The following is a 16,232-nucleotide window of genomic DNA, read 5'->3' on the forward strand; positions in this document are numbered from 1 at the left end:
TCCACCCCTCCTCCTTCCTGCGACTCCTTCTGTTTGGGAGACCTGGCGATTCTAATTACTGCATGAGGCTCTACTGGAATTGTGTCCGCTTTTTCCACTACTCCGTCCTCTGACTTAGTGTCATCCAGGGGAGGCTGGTGTTGGTAGAAATCGGAGGACAGACGTCATTGTAATGCATAGAACGGAATGATGTCAAACACACTGGTGTCAATGAGTTTCCTTTCTCCTATTCCGACTCTCAGCCATAGCGTACCTACAACCTTTGTGTACATTTTAAGTGCCTTGGTTTATTCTACGCCTCAGTCTTCCAGTTCCTCTCTCCCCCATTGAATTCCTCATGTCTTTCTACTTTCTTCCTTCACCTGCTCGCATTTGATCGCATTTGCTCCCTATTTCCACTCTCTCCCCCGGTCTTCCACCCCTAGTCTCCTCTTTCTCCCAGACACAAGCAACTCTCCTCTCACATAAGCATCTCCTCAGCTCAAAGACATTTACTCTACTTTGGGCTCTACTACTCTTTGAGTTGATGTGAAACCCGGTATAACTACTCGGTCTAGTGTTTTCACGTTGTAATCCATCATTGTCACACCAACTGTGAAAGGAACATCACTGCCGGTAGAATACAGTGGGCACTCATTTGGAATAACAGAGGTGGGGGGAGGGGGGGGGGTGGGTGAGTGGAGGAGAGAGAGACAGAAAGTGAGTGAGATTCTATCGTATCAGAAAGCGAAATCCGACAACAGATCACAAATTCCTTTAATGTTGAAGGTTAACTACTTACAGGAATTGCTTCCGTGGGTGTATAGTCTTGACTGAGCCATAATTCCTGGGACACAACATGCGGGATGACCTGGCCTGGAAGGACAACACTAAAGGCACCATCAAGAGGGCACAACAGCGGCTATACACCCTGAGATGCCTCAAGAAACAACACAGCAAGAAGGAGATGCTGGTGGCCTTCTACCACGGAGCAGTGGAGAGTATCCTCACCTTCGGCATCTCCAACTGGTTCCACAGCTGCACGGCAGCGGAGAGAAGCGATCTACAGAGAGTCGTGAGAACAGCACAGAGGATCACCGGCACCCCCCTCCCCTCTCTGGAGGAGCTGTACAAAACACGCTGTCTCAGGAGGGCCTCCAAGATCTCCAAGGACCCGACCCACCCTGGGCACGAACACTTTGTCAAGCTGCCCTCGAACAGGAGGTACAGGACCCCGGCCGCTAAGACAAACAGACTGAAGGACAGCTTCTACCACAGGGCCGTCAAGGCCCTGAACACAGAAAAGGCCTAAGTTCTGGGCCCAGGACAGTCCGGACGGATTGTATGGCAGCTAGTGCTGAGGCACAAACATGTACATTTTCAAGCCTGCAAACTGTGACACTTTAAAATAATGTGAAAAAATACTTTCTTGTGAAATATGACAACCCTAGTTGACTATCTGTGCAGTATAGTACAGTGGATTGTGTACATAGCCTCTATTGATGTAAACCAGCTCCTTACCTTCTTGTGATTTTATGCATCTATGCTTTTTCCAAAATGTGTTTCTTTTTCCTTTCCTAAACACCAGGGGAGCCTCCCCTCCTAAATTTCGTTGTTTGGTACCTGTACTGTAGCAATGACAAATAAAGTCTATCTATCTATAATGACCCTACCAAGGACTTTTTGTTTTACTTCCTTATTACAGCGTTGTACCGTCATAAAATGTATTCCTCCTCCCCCCTCCCCCTCCTCCGAGGGAGTCGAGGGTGTGAGGTGATTTGTAACATTGGGATGTGTCAGAGCGCCAGACTGGCTCGGCTTGCGCCACCTCCGGAGTGTGACACAGAGGGCATTCATTACCGTGTCTTTGAGGGGACAATGTAATCACACATGGCACGTAAACCTGACTGTCCCGACTCCCAAGACGACAGGAATCCAACTCACATAAACATGAGTATCCCAAGAGGACAGGAATCCAATGCACCACATCCCATCTATACTGACATGCTCTCGTGTAAAGGACAGCTTGGTTGGTTAGACTTTAGTGTCGTCTACTAGTCAAGTCATATTTATTTATAAGGCACATTTAAAACAATTTCCTCTGACCAAAGCGCTGTACATGGATTAAAATCACAATAAATACAATACTAGTATAGTGACAGTAGGAAAGAGGGTCTTAAAGCTTTTTTAACGCCCAATATGCCATTCTGGAGGAATCATAAGGGTTTGATATCTTTCTCTGAGTTTATCACGATGTTTTTTATGGTGGAGAGTTACTGTACCATGTTAATAGGAATTGTTTTCTAATGAAAATACTTACTTACTTCTCTCTCTCTCCCCTCCTCTCTCTCTCTCTCTCTCTCTCTCTCACTCACTCACTCACTCTCTCTCTCTCTCACTCACTCCCCTCCTCTCTCTCTCTCTCTTTCTCACTCTCTCTCTCTCTCTCTCTCTCTCTCTCTCTCTCTCTCTCTCTCTCTCTCTCTCTCTCTCTCTCACTTACTCTCTCTCTCACTTACTCTCTCTCTCTTTCTCTCCCTCAGGGTTCGGACCACCGTCAGGAGGATGTTGCAGAGGAGAGAAACGCCCAGGTGCAGTTGGAAAAGGCCAAGGTACTTCCTCCAACGACCTGTCCTCTCACCGTTCGGAATTAGACTCCGAATATTTTATCGCCAAGTATATTCGCACATACAGGACATTTACTCGGTGTGGTTGGTGCATAGGGCATAAAGATAAAAAAATATATAAATATATATAATAATAAATATATAATATAATATAATTTAAAAAAAACAACGTAATAAAGAGCAATATAGCAGCAAAAATAGTTTAAAAAGACAATGACAGAAAGGGGCAGTAGAACAATACTACTACTGGTATGCTTACAGTACAATCCACGTACAATCCACTGTCACTGTTTGCCCTCGTCTGAGGAAGTTGCTCCCCTACTGAAGATTGAATTAAATCCTCTCACACGCTGTTCCCAGCGGGGTTCTGTAATGGACAGACTCTGACGTCGCTGCAGTCTGACCCGCTGGCTCTCCTGAGACTCCCGCCGAGTCGAAGGTTCCAAACCGGAGCAATTAGCAGCTTGATTGGCATATTTGCTGACTTTCAACTTTGCCTCAGATAGGATTAACTAACTCTTACCTCTGGACTCTTTACTCAGAGGAATCACTTTGTGACATTGCTTCTGAATTTCACGCTCGCAATCGAGTCATCCATTATGTTATTGGGGTACATGCATGGGCGTCACCACCATATATTTGGGGGGGGACGTGTCCCCCCCACCTTTGAAACAAGGTCGTTTGGACCCCCCCACATTTGCCATCAAAAATATGTTGCATGACTGGTCAGCGTTATTTTCATTGCTTCACAATCAAATCCGTTCCACTTTATGAGTAGGGGATTGCCCATATCCAGAAGTCCACTCCGCGTTTTACTTCTGTTTTTAACACGGCAGCAGCAGAATCAGACACGCACGCAGATTCAAAACATTCAGACTGAGGCAAGATGATATTTAGATCATCCACCAAGATGGATATAAGGAAAAAAAATTCTAAGAAGAGAAAAGTAAGTCAAAGTCATCCAAGTTTTCCCGTGAGTGGCCAAACAGCAACATTGCGTTCTCCCAAGGTCAAACACAGCCAGCTTTTCTGATAAGAATGTTAGCACCTTATGAGACATTCTCTGTATTAGCAATAGAATTAGCATAGCCTACTAGCAACCAAATACGAGCTAGATCAGCTATATGGCACTAGCAGTTTTGTTAGGCATTACTAGTGCGGTTAGACATGTTTAAATGCAGAACAGACACAGGCGAAATGTCATCAAAAGCACAGAATGGCGACAAACACCTCACAGTGCTTACCTGTCCTGTCATTATTGCATCTCCTGCCCGTGTTCATTGCCCTGAGCATTTGCACAATTTAATTTGGCCATTGCACCCACCCAAAGAATCAATTTTGCATCTGATTGCTTGAGCTAGGGTTAAAAAATAAGAAGAAAACACCTGTTCCATTTATTTTTCTATTTCTAAAATGCTTGTGATTGTATTTTTTGTATTGATGATTGTATTTCTATGTCAAATGTTCTATTAGAGAAAAACAATATGAACAAGTGCTCAATGCATCCCCATTTCTCCTGATATAGGTGGTTGAGAGTGAGAGTGAGTCAGGGGCAGCAGGCAGGGGCAGTGGAGACAGCTCTAATTCACTCTTTGATTTTGTTTGTTTGTTATAGTTGTATGTTCTGCAATGCACTGAAGAGGGCTAAGTTTGATTGTAATAGGCTCTGAGTAGCCTAGGTACATATTTTATGTTTCCTCATAACTTTTTATTCAATTTGTTGACTCAAAGTTACCTCATTCTTTTCTAATTCACTCTTTGATTCTTTTTGAATCTTCATATTTAATAAAGTACCTAAAAAGTGCCACGTGTCAGTGTCAGGCCTCTGTGAGTTAAACCAAAACATAATAGTAGTCAGTAATTGCAGACGATGCCAGCTCCAAGGAAAAACAAAGAAAGAGGGAGATTATTTTGGGTGTAAAACGCACCAGAATGCAGGAAATTGAATCTACTATTTAAAAAAATTCAGACCCCCCGAAAAAAAAGTGGCCCCCCCACATTCAAAAAGCTGCTGACGCCCATGGGTACATGAATATTGTCAGGAAATAAATCACCCAGATGACTTGTGGAAATGTGGAGGGTTGTAGTCGATACAGATTCTAGTCATCATGAAAGATTATGTAGTTCCTAATTCTTTACTCTTTCTTCTTTAGGGACGGCAAAATTAATAAGTTAATAGTTAATATACCATATGCTCACCATATGCTCATCTTTTAAACAGCTTCACATTTCTTATGAATGATTTAAAGCCATTACTCATACTCTGGCATCTTGGGGCTCTCACAAATGGCGCATCACCATAATTCACAGGAGTGTGTGCGTGTATGCATGCGGGCATGCGTGTGTGTTTGTGTGTCATAAGTACTGTATATCATCACTGCATTACCCCTTTGCCCTACCCCTCTAGCATATCTAAGCTTCTACTGTACACGGTCCATCATTAGAAACACACACACACACACACACACACACACACACACACACACACACACACACACACACATTTGTCTGCACTGGACACTACTCAATGCTTTGAAAGGACATTCATTTCACTAGGGGGGGTGGTATCCTGTGTTAGATTAAGTTAGATTAATAAATGATGGGTATTATTAGTGCTTCTCTAGGGCTGTCTGTCCGGCTCATGTGTTTATGCTCAAACGCTGGTATCAGCACAGTTTCTGTATGAGCGCTCCTGCCTAGGACGGCTGAAAGAGCTCTGTCTGTCAAGCAGACTTACTGGACACATGCATACACAACAATGCGCAAACACTCGCTCATAGTTGAGTAGAAAATGGTTGGCCTGTCCATTGAATAGGCATATAATGACAACACATGACCCTGTATATCGATAATGAATGATGTATGAGGCTATCTCTTTTAGCACTTGACAGTGTATTGAAACATCAATTGACTGATAGGCCTTGTGCCGTATTACGTGCACTTGCATCAGATGGTCGACCTTCCCTCAACCCACCTATTCTCTCAAATGGAACCTTCCTCTTCCTTCTCTTCTCTTCTCTTCTCTCCATCCTTAGTTCAAGCCTGTGGCGTTCGCTGTGCGCTGTAACTTCTCCTACACCCCTGCGGATGATGACAACATCCCTGTGCCCGGACAGGCAGTCACCTTCGAGGCCAGGGACTTCCTACACGTCAAAGAGGTCAGAGTTTGCGATATGCTGTACTTACTTGATGTGATTGGATGTTTACCTGGTGAATGGTTATGATGATGTTAATAATGACAACAACGATGACGATGATGGCGACAACAGTGATGATGATGATGATGATGATGATGATGACGACAACAGTGATGATGATGATGATGATGATGATGTTGATGATGATGACGATGACGACGACAACAGTGATGATGATGATGATGATGATGATGATGATGATGACGATGACGACGACAACAGTGATGATGATGATGATGATGATGATGACGACGATGACTTTGCCTTATGTCTGACAGAAGTTTAATAATGACTGGTGGATCGGGCGGCCCGTGAAGGAGGAGGGTGTGGTGGGCTTCATCCCTAGTCCAGTTAACCTGGAGATGATCCTTATTAGGAGAGAGGTGCAGGCCAGGAAAGCTGCCAAGGCCTTAGCCAGGTATACCCTCTACTTACTGTTCATCACTCATCACACTTTTAAGGAGGGATGTGCTACATACTGTTAATAAAGCCTTCATAAGATCTTTATAAGGCCTACATTGATGCTTCATAAATCAGGGGAGGCTGGTGGTAGAGGTAGAAATCGGAGGACGCCTTCAATGTAATGCACGGCATGGAATGAGGAATGGTATCAAACACGCATCTGAATGTATTTTACTTCTGTTAAAGTATTACTCCTTTTGCCTACTGACGTTGCTTGTTGTACATTACTGATACTGTTACAATCTCCTTTATTATTTCAGCAAAACAGCAGTTGCTACGGACCTAAACGCAAAGAAGTACACCCCTCCCTCAACAGGTTTGTTGCCACGTGTATTGATAATGTCTCATCATGTGTATACTTTACTGTACTGTACACTTTCTCTTATCATTATGTTCTTGTCCCTCCCACAGTTGCACAGGCAAAAAAGAAATCGGTAAGTGTGTGTTTGTGTGTGTTTGTGTGTGTTTGTGTTTGTGTTTGTGTGTGTGTGTGTGTGTGTGTGTGTGTGTGTGTGTGTGTGTGTGTGTGTGTGTGTGTGTGTGCGTGCGTGCGTGCGTGCGTGCGTGCGTGCGTGCGTGCGTGCGTGCGTGCGTGCGTGCGTGCGTGTCTGCTTGACCACTGCTTCTTACCCTTAGTAACTCTGCCATTGCATGTAATATTATGATACTCACTCACATTTGTGGCGTTCTTCAAAATCCTCATATTATGGGTCCATATCAAGCTTGTCCTGCATTGTGCTACACTCATATGCTTTTGAGTCATGAACCAATCACAAGGCTGCTTGTGTGTCCTGGATGGTTTAGGGGGAGCAGGTTAGCTCGTATGACGTGGTTCCGACCATGCGTCCTGTAGTGCTGATGGGGCCGTCTCTGAAGGGCTTAGAGGTAAGTAGTTTGTCGACTTGTTCCTGGTTTCACCAGCTGCTGTCACATAGGGTCACCTGACCTGACCTAAACTGGCTGGCACTTATACATCCTTAAGGATGGAGTGAAATATGGTCCGCCTTTGTAGGGGACAAAGTCTAGGGTTGTTGGACTTGTTATCCTTACTGGGGGAAATAAAGGTTTTCTTATTTGTTACTGGAGTGATGTCATTTTGTTAAAATCTTACAATGCACACAATGTTTTTAATGAGTCCTAAAGTAGAGTTGATATGCCTTGCATTGCCCTAATGAAGTTTTGTGTCAGAATGTATGTTTGTTTATTAAAAAACACAAAGCAGCTGGTGATTAAAGAGTTAAACTGTTACAGTAACAGGCATTTCTTTGGGTTCTAGGTGACAGATATGATGCAAAAAGCACTCTTCGATTTTTTAAAACATAGATTTGATGGGAGGTGAGTTTTCTGGATCTTTCTACTGCATATGCTGTGTATTAGATTAGATTAGATTCAACGTTATTGTCATTGCAAGTACCAGACAACAAAATGCATACTTATTTATGTTTTTTTCTTATTCAGAATAACAATTACTCGTGTCGCTGCAGACATCTCTCTTGCAAAACGATCCATACTCAACAATCCTGGCAAAAAAGCATTAATGGATCGCTCCAACACCCGCACCAATTTAGGTAAGAGCTACGAAGCTTTTCTCATAAAGAAATCACAACAAGCCTGGTCAACATATAGATCTGTACTACTACTTACCGTAATTCAATCAGCTTAACACCAGCTTAACAGTGTAACAGAATTCCAAGTACTCTTTCTCTGAAAGTGAAGTACTAGTCGAAATCTGAAATGATACCTCATTCCCAATTAAGTGGACTACCTTTGATCATACTTGTCAAAAGTAGTGCACAATCTGGGTAATCGAATGCCATGGGACAGGCTGGTGGAGGTAGACATTTGGAGGACGGGCTCATTGTCATGAATGGAATGGAATGAAGGATGGTATCAAACACGTTCCATTCCATGCATTACAATGAGCCCGTCCTCCATTTTCGAGCTCCACCAGCCTCTCCTGATGTACTACGACCTTTTTTTCTAATAGTCTGGGGTGAGGGGGGTCAGTACCCAATCATGGGGTGATGTGATTTACCTTGCTCTCTCCACTCTTGTCCCTCCCATTGCTCTCTTATCCCAGACACCGCGGGTATGTATGAACGAAACATCGGTAGCTCATCTGTGCTTGACCCTCTACCCTCGTCCCTGTTCCTCATTTATGTGCAAAGAGCCACTGTACTGTTGTCGAGAAACCCTATTGACTGCCTTGACTGTGTAGCTTGTGGTGCTTTTGTTGCTATGCTATTGTTATTGTTATTGTTATGCACATGGGCTTTGGCTTGCTCTTGTCACGAACCATCAGAAGAAGTTAGACTGCACTGATTTGGATGAACGAAATACAGCACAAGCCAATGTTCTCAATGTCTGTTTTAGTGGTAGAGAGGGGGGGGGGGGGCGATTGGTATCTGTCAACATGAGGACCAAAGAGGTGTCAATGAAAGTCATGGAAGCTATTATTAGGCTGAAAATCTGAAACATGGCCAAAACCTCGGCTTGCCAAAACCAAGAGTTTGGAACATCATTAAAAAAGAGACAAGAGTACTGGTGAGCTCAGTAATTGAAAACTGGCTGGTAGGCCAGGAAGACTGCTACAGTGGATGACAGTGATTGCTCTCCATAATTAAGAAAAAACCTTTACCAAGAAAACGTACCAAGTACAGTACTGTTTGTTCAAGTATTCATTCATTCTGTGACACACCTCCTCATGGCTCTGACAACATCAGTGTTGGTTGCCATCATCCCCACCCCTATGCCGTTGCTCTTGTCGTCTTGAGTCAATGCGTTCGCATAGATTTGCACATGTTTCAAATTAATATAAATGTACATTTTATGAGTATACAGTACAAATCTCTTCATAACAATGTTACGGTTGGCTGTTTTTAGGCTCTAGGCTCTAGAAATTGGGATCTGAATGCTGGTAGATATGTCTTATTGAACAGTGCATTAATGTGTGACTAACCCTAACCCTAACTATGTTATTACCTACCTACCGTTAAAATAATGGGAAAAAAATGCTGATGAGTAATTGTACAGCACAGTGTATTGCTGATGTAACTATAGATGGTTTATTAGCATGTTGTTACCGTGGAGGTCTCAGTGACCCCCCTCCACCATGTTGCTGCAGCCCAGATCCAGGGGGAGGTGGAACGGATCTTTGAGCTGGCCCGGAGTCTACAGCTGGTGGTGCTGGACGCAGACACGGTCAACCACCCCATCCAGCTGTCCAAGACCTCCCTGGCCCCCATCCTCGTCTACGTCAAGATCTCCTCCCCCAAGGTGCAGTAAAGCTCAGCAGCAGCTCTACACAGTGTGTACTATATATTACATGCTCCTCTGTCGTCGTCGTCCCGTCCCCCCCCGCCATCATCCTCACCCTCCCTCTCTTCGTGGCTGCTGTCCAGGTGTTAACGAGACTGATCAAGACAAGGGGGAAGTCTCAGACCAAGCATCTCAATGTTCAGCTCGTGGGAGCAGACAAACTGGCCCAGTGTCCACCGGTGAGAGCACAACCATGTCTAGGTCCCTGTACAGTTATCAAAGTACCTCCTTATATTTGACTATATATTTTACTAGGTCATCAATTAGTCATTTGACAAATTGTAGTCATGATCCCCAAACACGACCTACTGGCAGATACTTTTTGTTATTAGTTAGTAGCTATCAGCCCTATTGAGTAATAGTAATATTGTTACCGCTTCCTATCATTATCTAACTCTTCTGCAGTCTGTGAAGTTCCTCCCCCTCTATTGTACTGTATGTCTAGAATAGGCATTTTGTTAGCTTACACTATTGATGTCACTAGGGGGACAGATCTGCTTAGGTGTGTATCCAAAAAACCTGTCTCTAAGCAGTGTCTCCTCAAACACTGCACTTGGGTGTCCTTTTCTGGGGTGACCTTATTCCCTTGCGTCTTCTTATCTGAATCGTGCTCCAGGACCTAATCAGAGACTTGCTTGATCTGATTATCAGGAGAGCGTTATTTTTTATAGTCCTACTCCGCCCTGTCTTCTGTGTCTAAGCGGACTGGGAAAGCAGGCAACAATGACACAGATTGTGTCTCAAGTCTCTGACTGAATTAGGATTGTTATTAGAATCTCTGACTAACAGTCCTGTACCTTTTCACCTGGTCTCTGACGTCATCCTCTCTGCAGGAGATGTTTGACGTCATCTTGGATGAGAATCAGCTGACAGATGCCTGTGAGCACATTGCAGACTATCTGGAGGCGTACTGGAGAGCCACCCACCCACCTGAGGCGGAGCCAGTCAACCCCATGGCGATGCAGCTGGCAGAGAATACCTTACCCGCCAGCCCTGCTACTGCAAAGGTACAGTATGGGAGCTGACACGGGTATAGGAGCTGACAGAGAGACAGACAGGTATAAGAACTGACACAGACACAGACAGGTATAAGAACTGACACAGACACTGACAGGTATAAGAACTGACACAGAGACAGACAGGTATAAGAACTGACACAGACACAGACAGGTATAGGAACTGACAGAGAGACAGACAGGTATAAGAACTGACACAGAGACAGACAGGTATAAGAACTGACACAGAGACAGACAGGTATAGGAACTGACACAGAGACAGACAGGTATAAGAACTGACACAGACACAGACAGGTATAAGAACTGACACAGAGACAGACAGGTATAAGAACTGACACAGACACTGACAGGTATAGGAACTGACACAGACACAGACAGGTATTGGAACTGACACAGAGACAGACAGGTATAGGAACTGACAGAGAGACAGACAGGTATAAGAACTGACACAGAGACAGACAGGTATAAGAACTGACACAGACACAGACAGGTATAGGAACTGACACAGAGACAGACAGGTATAAGAACTGACACAGACACAGACCGGTATAGGGACTGACACAGAGACAGACAGGTATAGGAACTTACACAGACACAGACAGATATATCTATAGACAGGTAGAGTTACAGACAGATAGAGTTATAGAAAGATAGAGCCCTTAATATACTGTACTGTGTTAACCCAAGTGTTTGCAAGAGAGAGATGTTTTCTGTTAACTTCATGTACCATTAACTCATCTCTAATTTATTTCATTTTTTATAGTGGCTACAGGCACGGACACGTGCCCTGATATGCACCAGTTTTGGTGGTGGATCTTCGGTAGTTACTATGTTGCTACTTCCTTCATTAACGACACATTTTCAGTATAAAGGTGTAGCTTTAGAGGCGCAGTAGCTAGCTAGGTTAGCTGCCGATCAAACCCTTTCCTTTCCTAGGCTTCTTTAAGGTTAGAGTTAAGGTTAGAGACAGATTTCAGCAAAAAAATACACTTACTGTACAGTAAGGACATGGTTATGTCTAGGGTTAAGGTTATGGTAAGTTATCGATTTACGATTGGTTATGGTTAGGGTTAAGGGTGGGGTGAGGTTAGGATAAGGGGTAAGCATTAGTACAGTCTGCCTATTGCAATTCCAATACCCGCCTATTGCAATTACAGCCTATTGCAATTCCAATACCCGTGCGTACCTGTAGCCACTGCCTTTTTTCCATGTCATTTGGAGGTTGCCAAAAGAAGTATGTTTGCATAATACATTTACAGAGAAAAGACTACCTTTCTTATGGCAGCATCATGCAGTAGATCCTCTCAGCGATAGTAAATGCTATCATTGATAGATTGCAGAGATCACAGAAAACGCATGCTTCTCTATACTAACAGCAGTAATGCATGCTTCTCTATACTAACAGCAGTAATGCATGCTTCTCTATACTAACAGCATCATATACTGTATATATATATAGATAGATAGATAGATAAGTATATATATATATATTTATATATACAATATATATACTGTATATATTGTATATAGTATATAGATAGATAGATAGATAGATAGATAGATAGATAGATAGATAGATAGATACAGTTTCTTGCCAAAAGTTTGGATCCAAAAGTTTGGATTTTAAATCAATCAATTACGATGAGGTTTGACCAGAGATTCTCAGTATTTATTTGATGGGATTTTTGTACATATTGGTTTCACTATTCAACACTTTTATGCAGTCCCCCTATTTTAGGATACCCCAAAATAATGGGACAATTGGCTAGACAGGTGTTTCTGGTAAGTCAGGTGTGTTCCGTCGTATGTGACACGGTCTAGTGTTTTGGTCCGCATGTCGACAACCAATCAATCACAACACAAACTCGCTAGTCAAGCCAAAATACTGCAATGCATTGGATTCGGTGAGTAATCCCCACTGCTAGATTACTATAACACTACTTTACATTGTTAGCAGGCTCACAAAACAAGCTGTGTTAGTTGACTAGCAAATCACTTGAATTCATTGAATTCATTTGAACATTTGATAAATGTCCTGTGTCCTGGGTACCCTAAAACAGGGGAACTATGCATAAAACGTGTTGTAATTTCTGAATGGTAAAAAGAATATGTACACACACCATCAAATAAAAGCTGAAAATCTGTATCATAGTAATTCTTTGATTTCAAAACGTTTGGAGTGTAGAGCCGAAAAAAGCAAAAATGCTTCACTGTACCATTACTTACACAGGTAGCATTACCTACGCATATATATATATATATATATATATATATATATATATATATATATATATATATATATATATATATATACACACAAATAGTGCCTTCGGAAAGTATTCAGACCCCTTCACTTTTTCCACATTTTGTTGTGTTATAGAGTCAATTTAAAATGGATTAAATTAAAATACCCCAGAAAGTGAAAACATGTTTTTGGAAATGTCAGTAAATGTATTACAATTGAAATACCTCATGTACATAAGTATTCCGACCCTTTGCTATGACACTCTTAAAATTAGCTAAAATTTGCTAAAATGTCATAAACAAATCACTCACTAAGATTAATTGAGTCCATCTTAATGCAAGGATAATAGTTCATGTATTTTTGGAATTAATATCTTTGTTTTTATAGTGTCTCTGATTTGCATAGGAATCAATTACACACTGTGTAGATTAGGATGCCACTATCAACTCCCCAGGTCCTGCCAGTGACAAGCATACCCATAACCTGATGCTGCTATCACTATTCTTCACACAAGAGATGGTGCAGAAACTGCATTGCATGTGCTGGATTTGCACTAAACTTAATATAATGTTTTGTAGTAAAACCAAATAAACACATTTCCAGCCACTTTCTTTGCTGAATCACTTGAATTCATTGTTACAAACACAATTATGGATATGAGATAGATTTTTTTTTCCATGAAGGGATTCTTTTTGACCACTTGGTTTTAGACCAATTTTGTAGAGTGAATGAGCTGATGTTGTCCCATCAACTGTGCTTTTTCATCTCCACTATTAAACATTTGTGTAAGTCTCCCTAGGCCTCAGGGTCGCATTCCTGAGCAGTTGTGTTCCTCTGCATTTGTCCAGTTTGTAACAACCTGATCCACACAGTTTGTAACAACCTGATCCACACAGTGTGTCATTGAGTCTTATGCAAATCAGAGACACTATAAAAACAAAGATATTAATTCCAAAATTACATTAAGCATTAAGATGGACTCAATACAACTTACTGAGTCATTTGTTGATGACATTTTAGCTCATTTTAACAGTAATGGGTATTTCTTGTATTGAAATTTTAAGAAATGTACTGAAATTTCATTAGTCATTCATTTGTCATTCTGGGGTATTGTGTGTGGATTGATGGCAAATAATGTTTATTTAATACATTTTAAATTTAGTCTAACACAACAAAATGTGGAAAAAGTGAAGGGGTCTGAATACTTTCCGAATGCACTGTATATATATATATATATATATATATATATATATATATATATATATATATATATATATATATATATATATACATACATTTCATTTTCTACCATGTGACATTTTTCATTTCTCCACACTCCTCTCTACTAGCCATTCGGGAAGTGAGATAGCACCACCGCTGGTGAGTGAGACAGATAGCATCAACAACTAGCTGAGTCATATCCCCAAACCACTACTGTAGGAGAGTTGCAGACCTAGTGTTTTTAGCACTATTTGTTGAGATCCCTTTGTGTGTGTGTGTGTGTGTGTGTGTGTGTGTGTGTGTGTGTGTAGGTGTGTGTAGGTGTGTGTGTGTGTGTGTGTGTGTGTGTGTGTGTGTGTGTGAGTGCGTGCATAGATGCATACGTGTGTGTGTGTGTGTGTGTGTGTGTGTAGGTGTGTGTGTGTGTGTGTGTGTGTGTGTGAGTGCGTGCATAGATGCATACGTGTGTGTGTGTGTGTGTGTGTGTGTGCGCGTGCGTGCGTATGTGTGTGTGTGTCTGTGTGTGTGTAAGGTTACATAACATGGTATACTTTCATCCCAGGATGGACAGAAAAGCAAGAAGACGGCGGCAGCGAAGAGGAAGGGTTCCCGTGAGAACCACCTTGACCAGCAGCAACCCCAACCCCAACCCCAGGAGCAGAGAGCCGAGGAGGACCAGAGAGAGGAGGATGAGAGGCCCCTGAGGACTGAACCAAAGAGACCCCAGCACACCCACCACCACCACCACAATCACCGCAGGACAGAGGATTACAACCACACCCAGGCCCAGCAGCAGGGGGTAGGCCCAGGGGTAGGCATGGACATGCAGCCTGCTAGAGACCACGCCCAGCCTCGCCGCAGACTCCTGCCTGAGGAACAGGAGGAGGAGGAGGTGGAGGAGGAGCGCTACAACCACAGGGGGGTGGTGTCCCATAGGGACCATAACCACCACCATCACAACAGCAACCACCACCACCATCATCAGCACCATCACCATGGCAACAGCCAACCCCACCCAGGGGAGGACTATGAGCTGGAGCACAACGAACGCAACAGGCAGCACAGACAACCCAACCAGCAACGGACACACCGCGATCACCATCACAACCACAATCACCACAACCACTACCAAGGGTCCAGGGACAGAGACAGGGACCATGACAGAGAAAGAGAGAGAGACAGACACAGGGACAGAGACAGAGAAAGAGAAAGAGATAGAGATAGGGACAGAGACAGACACAGGGATATGGACAGAGACAGGGACATGGACAGGGGTAGAGACAGGGACAGAAGGCATGGTGATGTAAGACAGTACCACAGGGATGCCTATATACACTAGTGACTGCTGTTTCTATTGTGCGTGGGTATATTTCTATGCTGCTCCAGTTGCTATGCACTAGTAGTCCAGAGGTGCAGGGTCTTTCTTGTCCTTTCTCTGTGCACAATGTGGTTCTCGTCGTTATCATTCTGTCTGTGTACTGTATGACCCCTCTGTCCCTTCTTCTTTCTCTCTCTCTCTATTCCTACTCTCTCTCTGTTCCACAAGCAGGGCGTCTCTTTTCTCTCCTATGGACAGGTAGGCTGTCACAAGTACAGTAACATATTTTGCCCATTATTGATCTACCCCTACAGTATACTTGTTGTATCCAAGCCAAAGACAGGTCTTGTCTTTTGCCCTCCGAAGTTTTAAGCGTTTAAAAATGGGTGTTGTTGAAACCATTGTGCAGCAGAGGCAACAAATTAAACGAGGCAACAAGGTGCATCAACAGCTTGGTGCTTTGTGACCATGCCAGGCGAATCAGCTATGCCATTTAGCTGACGCTTTTATCCAAAGCGACTGACATTGCAGTGAGTGCATACATTTTTCAGTATACAGTATATGGACCCAGCGGGAACCTAACCCACAACCGAAGCATTGTTAGCGCCATGCTTTACCAACTGAGCCACAGAGGACCACACATGTACTTGTATGTTGCTATCCATATTATGTTACCCATTGCATGCATACACAACAATTTAGGCAAAGGATAGGCACCCAGGAATATCTCCTCATTTTCACTTTAAAGAGTTAGGTTTTATCTCTGTTTATGTAATTGTGTATTCTTTTACCAGAGTGTTCAATTTGAACTTGGATTTGATCAGAAGACAATTAATTTGCTGGGTTTAA

General features: G+C 43.0%; 1 protein-coding gene across 1 annotated transcript in view; it reads left to right on the forward strand.

The window, feature by feature from the left end:
• Positions 1-15,502, forward strand: part of cacnb2b (calcium channel, voltage-dependent, beta 2b) — a gene marked incomplete at its 5' end in the record, with an annotated part of 29,439 nt that extends 13,937 nt beyond the window's left edge. Inside the window, 12 exons of the mRNA XM_080546354.1 lie at positions 2,523-2,591; positions 5,642-5,764; positions 6,082-6,221; positions 6,526-6,581; positions 6,677-6,699; positions 7,070-7,150; positions 7,542-7,600; positions 7,724-7,833; positions 9,363-9,541; positions 9,667-9,762; positions 10,417-10,590; positions 14,628-15,502. Of these exons, the coding sequence (XP_080402480.1) occupies positions 2,523-2,591; positions 5,642-5,764; positions 6,082-6,221; positions 6,526-6,581; positions 6,677-6,699; positions 7,070-7,150; positions 7,542-7,600; positions 7,724-7,833; positions 9,363-9,541; positions 9,667-9,762; positions 10,417-10,590; positions 14,628-15,404 (1,887 nt within the window). The 3' untranslated portion in view covers positions 15,405-15,502. The remainder of the gene's footprint in view (positions 1-2,522; positions 2,592-5,641; positions 5,765-6,081; positions 6,222-6,525; positions 6,582-6,676; positions 6,700-7,069; positions 7,151-7,541; positions 7,601-7,723; positions 7,834-9,362; positions 9,542-9,666; positions 9,763-10,416; positions 10,591-14,627) is intronic.
• Between the last annotated feature and the right edge of the window lie 730 nt (positions 15,503-16,232).

The sequence above is a fragment of the Nansenia antarctica genome (assembly GCF_963989245.1).
Source record: "Nansenia antarctica genome assembly, chromosome: 16".
Classification (NCBI taxonomy): domain Eukaryota; kingdom Metazoa; phylum Chordata; class Actinopteri; order Argentiniformes; family Microstomatidae; genus Nansenia; species Nansenia antarctica.